General features: G+C 38.1%; 1 protein-coding gene across 3 annotated transcripts in view; it reads left to right on the top strand.

Annotated features, from left to right (window-relative positions):
• LOC122787763 overlaps positions 1 to 7,500 on the top strand; it is a 580,606-nt gene that overhangs the window by 334,549 nt on the left and 238,557 nt on the right. For all 3 annotated transcript variants that reach the window (XM_044054660.1, XM_044054661.1, XR_006362597.1), the window contains exon 4: positions 1 to 3,059. This exon is cut by the window's left edge and continues 43 nt beyond it. In XM_044054660.1, the coding sequence (XP_043910595.1) occupies positions 1 to 3,059 (3,059 nt within the window). The remainder of the gene's footprint in view (positions 3,060 to 7,500) is intronic.

Here is a 7,500-nt window from a genome sequence, read left to right as displayed (position 1 = left end):
CTGATGGCAAAAGAACTATGAAAAATCTTAAGAAAATCTTCAAGGATGTCCATGTCAGTTTTGACACTAAAGAACAACTTTGCCTTGTGAAGGGAGCATACACAGATCTGCAGGAACTAAGCAAAGAAATTTTACATATTTTAGATCCAGAAAAACGAAGCAGGCACACTTCTGAAAAAGAACACACTGTAAACAACACATTTCATAGCAGGAAGGATGTAGAGATTTTAAGAAAGTCTCGCTCACTTACAAGCCCAAAAGAACATGACCAGCTGTCGGATATTGAACTTGAACTGAAAGGTACAGAAAGTTTGCTTAATGATTCCATGGAAACGTTAACTGATGAACAGGAACATGATGGATCTGTTGAAGGCACTGAAGGCTTGATAATGGATTCAGATATTTACACGTACATGCTGACTTTTCATAAAGATAAGTACCAGCAGATCTTGTACAGTCACAGAGTGGAGGTTGTAGATGTTACCAATAGTGGTATTACAACACTGTTCTTGCAAGTTGATTCTGAATGCAGTGGTAGTGGAACTGCATTGAGAAAAGCACGTCAAGAACTGCAAGACCTTTATCAAGACCTGGAGTGCACACTTCGCAAAGAGCAGTTAAGCAAAGTAGACTTGGCATACGATGAACATTGTACAAATGATGTGACTAATAACATTAAGATTATTTTCCCTCAAGTTCTTTTGCATGAAGATGAAAAGTATTTATATGTCATAGGCAGCTCTAAGGATGTTTCTCAAGTCAAACAGGTTTTCTTCGACTTGCATATTAAAGCTGATGTTTCAAAATTCCCAGCAAGAGAGACATCTTTGCATGCAGTTGGCAGTAATGTTAGCAACAGGAGTGAAGATGAACTGAGGCTTGATCAACAACTTAAGAATAACAATTCTTCCCCAAGCTCTAGTATTCATAAAGATACAAAATTAGCAGCCATGCTTAGTGCCTCCTTATCAGAGATCCAGACATGTAGATCAAAATCTATAGTCTCTGAAAATGATTTTCTGACACCAGCGAAAAACTCTGTCACACAAAGCAGCATCAAGAAAGAAAATCAGAATAATGACTGTATCTCTCAGAGACAGACAGAATTAGATTTTCAAGTACAGCCTCAGACAGATAATGATGTCACTGGTGATATGAGCTCACCCCTTGATCTTCAAATAAATGAAGACTTCAGAACATTCAATAAACCCAATGAAGATGTAGTTTTTAAAAAATTAGATATGTTTTCCACTGGACTTAAAGGAATTGTCAGCAAGTCCTTGCAGCCATTGAAGACCACTAGAAGCCCTGGCCCAATAAAACCCTACAAGATCAATGGTTTTTCAGATTTTATTCCCCACTTAGATTTGAAAGATGGAACACAGTCCTTCAGAGCCGAAGATTCTAATAAAGTAACAGCAGGCTTTGAACATAAAAATACAATTAAGAGGGCAAACAGTTTTTCTGGAGTTCTCAAGTCAGAAGAAAACAAAAGTGTTGGCTTTACTCAGGTAGTTAAAACCCATACAGAAGAGCTGCTTCTGGATGCACATGTTTGGTTGTATTTAAAATTCATTTATTCAGACCTCATAAAGTCCATCTATAGCAAAGATGGAGTTGAGACAACTGAAGAGCAATTTAAAGATGTGGCAGTGTTGAAATTTAGAGGACAAAATAAAGTGACTGTTAGTTCAGCCAAAATGGGAATTCTTTCACTTTATCTCAAGGAATATAAAGATCTTGGATTTTGTCGCATTAGCTATTCTCAGCTCAACATTGAAAGCTCCGCTGATAAGATATTAGATAAATGGTGTAGAGATTTACAGAATAGTTATGAAAAAGTAAAAATAGACAAAGGCATAGATTGTTTAGAGATAACTGGACCAAATTCACAGTGCTGGAAGGTGAAAGATGAAATTACAGGCCTTTCAAAAAATAGAATGTACTGTATGCGCCAAGTAGAAACAGCTGCTGGGATCAGTCATAATATGGAACTGTCTGAAAAGTATCATGTCAAAGAATATACAAGTTCCAGCAGTTTGACTGCATTTCAGGAAGACCAAGAGCATAATTTAGATAAAAAACTGAACACAACAGAACCTGTTTCTCATCACACTGACATTTTAAATGCATTTCACACTCAGTCCTCTGCAGAAGACATAGAAAATGGAACCAGTTTAAAAGACATCAATACAAAAGAGAGTTCTGTTATTTCTCCTGGTGCTGAGCTCATAGAAGTGTCATCTGCACAAAAAAGAGCTACAAAAAATGCTCAAAGGAACAGTACTTCTCAGGCTCCAGATGAGCTGTTGACTGAAAATGTTAAACAGCATGTATCTAGGGAGACTTATGATGCTTCCAATAATTCTGCAAAAAACGTGCATCATTTTATAGCTCAAAACCAGAAAAGTGTTTCAGGTCAGGAAAGTTTTAGTTCAGAAAATATTATTGGAAAGTCAGATGCCAAAGAACAGAACTGGACTGCAAAGCAGATGTCTGAGCTGAATTTGCCCCTTTCAGACAAGGCCCTGCCAGAACAATTATTTTGTCTCAATAACAAAAAGATTAATGACAGTACTGAAGAAAGAGAAGGTATAAGACTGAGATCATCAAGAATAGACAGTGGTCCTCAGTCCTTACCAGTTTGTCTTACTAGTACTCAGTATACTCATTCTGTGCCCAGAACCACTGCTGCACGGTCAGCTTTGCTTTCAGTATTGACATCTCATGACCATATGAAGCTGGAAGAACATAGTAGTATGAATAATGATGTCCGATTACAGGATCAGCAAATTCAATTTAAGCTTCGACCTAGAAGCCCAGCAGTGGGTGAAGATGCACAAGACCTTCAAGTGTCCAGGTGCTTGAATTGTAGGAAACAGAACTTCACCTCGACAGAACCAATCTGCTCTTCATGCACCAGTGCTTCTCTGTTGGCTAACAGTTGTGATGGTATTAAAGGAAGAATGATCGCTACTCCACTGTCCTTCAGTCTTCCTGGTTATGGCAAAGACCCAGCATTGAAAATAACTTATGAAATTCCAGATGGTACCCAAGGGGTGAGTACTGTGCTTTTTACAGTCACTGATTTTGTAAAATGAGTAGCTTGGAGTACCCTTGTTTTTTTTTTGGTAATAGGAGGCAGAAAATTACCGCCATGCAAGATCGGTAGCATCTGAGCTGGTGTTTAGATAACAGTTGCCTGAGATTACCATCCTGCTGTAGTCACATACATAGAACATAGTTCAGTATTAGCGTCCTCCAGTGGATAGTCTTGATGTTTTTCTTGGATCTGTTCTAATTTAGCTGATCCTGCATTTTGGGATTCTGTGCAACACCTGTCACCGCTGCTTATATTGCTGCATTTAGTGCATCTGATGCAATGATAAATGGTATGTAGCCGTTTCTGGCATACCTGTACATCACTGAAGTTTTGTGTTGTGAATACCTGTACCTTACCTGTCATACAGTGAAGCTTAATGTCTGGGTGTACCTTACATATATACTGCAATGTCTGCATTTTGAGACTGTCCTGCACTTATTCTGCAGTGGGGTTTGCTCTTGCTTGTCTGTATAGTTACTGCCTTGAACTGAGTCTTTCATTGTATTGTTCTGCACGATGCCTGTCCAGTGACAAAGGCAACATTATGACAGTACAGTGATGTTTGCATCATTATTATATATTTTGCAATGTGTTTTCTGAATTCACATTGCATTTTCTTGTCTGTATGTCTACTACAGAACAGCTTGCATTGTGTCTGTGCAATGAGTGCAGTGTAGTGAAGCTTGCATTGTGGCTGTGTGCAGAATGTTGTGTTCTGCAGAGGACTTACTACTTTACTGTCATTACACTAAACTTTTTTTGTATACCTTTTGCTGACTGCGTAAATCATGCTGTTTGTCTTTAACATTTTTGTTATAACCACTGCTGTATTTGCAAGAGGTCTTCAGCTAGTCACAGGTGTTGCCTTAAGAATAAACTGCATTTTTGTATTAAAATCCAAATTATATGCATTTGCTTAAGTTTCACCCTAATCTTTAGCATGTTATTTAATTGTTGCCCATTTCTAATTTGAAGGAGGCATGAAGTACATTTCTGCACTTCCACTCCACTGTACCTTTATTGTGTCTGTAGCATGGGTTTCCTCCGGGTGCTCCGGTTTCCTCCCACATCCCAAAGACATGCTGTAGGTGGATTGGATACTCTAAATTGGCCCTAGGTGTGAGTGTGTGCCTTCTGTGGAAGGTTGGGCGCCGGGCTGGCAACTCGACACCATGAAACTTCACTGCCAATCATGAGCGGACAGATGATCCGCTGTGGCGACCCCTAACCTGGAAAAGCCGAAAGAAGAAGAAGTAGTATCTAAAAATTCCAACTGTAAAGGACAAAATGTAACTAATGTGTTTATAACTTATTTTGTCTGTTTCATTTTCCTATTTTCACTACATTTGAGTAGGTGCCTACCTTAACTAATCTGTCTATATACTTGTGTTAACCTTGCTGTGGTTTTCTGTAGTATTAAAATCTTATCATTCAATGACTATGCTCTTTAAACTCTTTTGAGACTTTCCAGATATGGGTCCTTCCCCTGACCGTCATTATGTCATTTGACTGCTGCCGAAGTGTTCTTAGTCTCCCGTATCCTAAATAAACTTTCAGAGTTGTATTATTTTGTTTGTCTTTATTTTTCTCTCTATGCCTACCAACCCTCAGCCCCTCTCCAGAAGGTCTTGAACCCCTTTGTTCTTGAATGCAGAGTACCCGCTCCAAGTAGGAGCTGATCATCCAGTCAGACATGGAGGAATTTGTTCCCCAGCCTTTGCTCCCATCTTTCACCCACCCCCAAGAGAAGTAATGCTCTTGTTCCACTGGCCAGTGGATCCAATTTCACCCCTCCCCAGACTAGAGCTGTTTGTTTGAGGATGGACTGCTATTATCCCTAGGCCAGAGAGCTTCACAGCACTTTCAATAGCTTGCTGCATTCTAGGCAAAGGCTATGCAGGCATTTGTATTTAATCCTAACCCTGCCAATAGGTGGCTGACATGCCAGTCACATCAACATTGGGGCCTACTATAACTTACTTTTGCACATATATGTTCCTACACACAGACTGCGAGAGATACCATCAGCAGTTTTTTGTGCCAAACCCATTTCCTTGTTTTTGCATTATATCCAAGCCTCTAATTGCAAGTAGCACACACAACAGACTGGAACCACCTCTCTCATTCTGCATCAGTCCATCACTTTCCACCCTCCCATGATGGGATCCTCCAGCACTGGAGTTGCTGCTTGAATCTGGGATGTAGTCATTGTGTTACCCCTGTGTGTCATGGAGCTTGACCATCTGTTTTTTAAACACATTTTTTTGCATCAGGCCTTTGTCAGCTCAACTGTCTGTTAATAGTTCTTTGTGCCATGTAGACCCCCTTGGTCGCCCTCTTGTCAGTGGTGGATACACAAGGCTAAGAGTATTAATTACCTTTTGATTTATAAGCTCTGATGTCATTTTTGGATGTGTCACTGTTGAAATCCATGCTGGGTGTGTCAACATCATATATTCTAAAACAAAATTATTTGGTAATTAAATTGTAGTGTTTTGCTCACAGCCAGCTATCACTTTCCTCCTTAATATATAATGCCTTCATCCCATCCCATGCTGAAATGCTGTCATTTATTTGTCTCCCCCACAAACTGATGAGTAAAATTGGAAAAGTATGTGTACTGGTCATATACTGTTTTATTGAAACACTTAACTGATTTCATATTCCACAGCAAAACAACACGAGTATTTTGTTGCAATATGTAAGACAGATTTGTGTGTGTGTATACATATATGCATGTGTACAAATATATGTATCTATATATAAACACACACATATGTGTGTGTGTGTGTGTGTGTGTGTGTGTGTGTGTCTATATATATATATATATATATATATATATATATATATATATATATTCACATAGGCTGAGACTGAAATAAGTTATTATGGGCTGCAACTGAGTAACTGAAACTGGTCATTTGATGTCAGTGCTCTACCCTGATTAAAACGCACACACACACACAAACACACTTGTTTAATTCCTGCTAGCAGTTGGTACTCGAGTGTGTACTTCAAGAGACTGCTACGATTCTGGCAAATTGTGATTTCTGCACTGTGTACTGCAATGAGAAAGCATGGCAATAATTCTGTGTTACTGTGAGTCAGATAAAAGTGATGTTCTTGAAATGGATGTGGGAGAACAACCCTTCCAAAGAAGCATTGTCAAATGACTTTTAATTGGGTGTTAGAGAGTCAGAGGCTATCTTTGACATACCAGAAGAAGCAAAAAAAAACAAAACAAAAAATGAATGTTGGATTGTGAGAGTGAGTAATGAAGAAGTTCTCGAACCAAGTTAAAAGTAATTATATGCCATGAAACACAGTGGCCAAATAAGTACCCTTTAATGTACAATAGTGATATGAACTGATAAAAGGTAGTTTACAAAAGAAGTGCATAGTAAACTGCTGAAGGATTGCTTACCAAATGAGCTGCATTGCAGACGACTAAAAGGTTGCCTATCAGATATATGTAAAATAAATTTACTAAGCTATTGAAAGAAATTCAGTTATGCAAACATTGTTACAGTGTAAAGCAAATGCTTAAAAATACTAGTAAAATAAATTAGTGAAGCAGGTAGAGAGTATGTTTGAATTGTGGTGAATTTTCAAATTGCACATAGTTTGCGGCATTTTAAATGAAGAACCAAACTGAATAAAATGTAATGTGATGTGGTGTCAAATTCCCTTTGCCTTGGAAAGAGCTGTGGGAATCCTCCAAATGTAAAAAAAAAAAAAAAAAAAAAAAAGACAGTAAACGCAAACTGTGAAAAGAGATGATGTGCTTAAAAAATAAAGCAGTATGATTTAAATGGCAATGAAAGTCCAGCTTCACAAAAACAATGGTGTACTGAAGAAAACCGTTATGCTAGTTTTCTAGGAAAGTAGGTCAGACCATTTTAAATTATTTACCTTGCAGTATACTGAGGAAAAGAATTGTTCTTGCTTTGCGATTAAATGTTAGACACATCTGAAGGGTATGCACTGGGAAATGGTGACTACAATTCATATTCTCAACTATAGTCTAAGCAGTGAATGTTTTGAGCTAACGCAATGTGCAAATTGCAAATAAATCTAATAAGCTGTTAACTGAAATAGTTAGGAAATGCTGAGTTAGATGCAGTAGTGATGTCTTTCTGAAATGGTTCAAAAGATTGATGCACAGAATAAATCCAGCAATCTTTCTGTATTGTGCTGTTTGTCCTGTAACTTAAGAATGAGACTCCATTGATTTTCAGTGGCATGTAAAGGACTGTGTGTTGGGGAAAAAGGGACACAACCAAGTGGGAACTTTCTGTGAGGAGAGACATTTTTGTTGTTGGCAAAAAGGAACCAATGTAAATGGAACATTGCAATGAAAAAAAAAATATTTGTTAGTTGTTCAATGTATAAAACTG

Source organism: Protopterus annectens, chromosome 13.part0 (genome assembly GCF_019279795.1).
Source record: "Protopterus annectens isolate FY-2018-M chromosome 13.part0, PAN1.0, whole genome shotgun sequence".
Classification (NCBI taxonomy): Eukaryota; Metazoa; Chordata; order Ceratodontiformes; family Protopteridae; genus Protopterus; species Protopterus annectens.
This window is presented reverse-complemented; position numbering and strand designations above follow the sequence as displayed.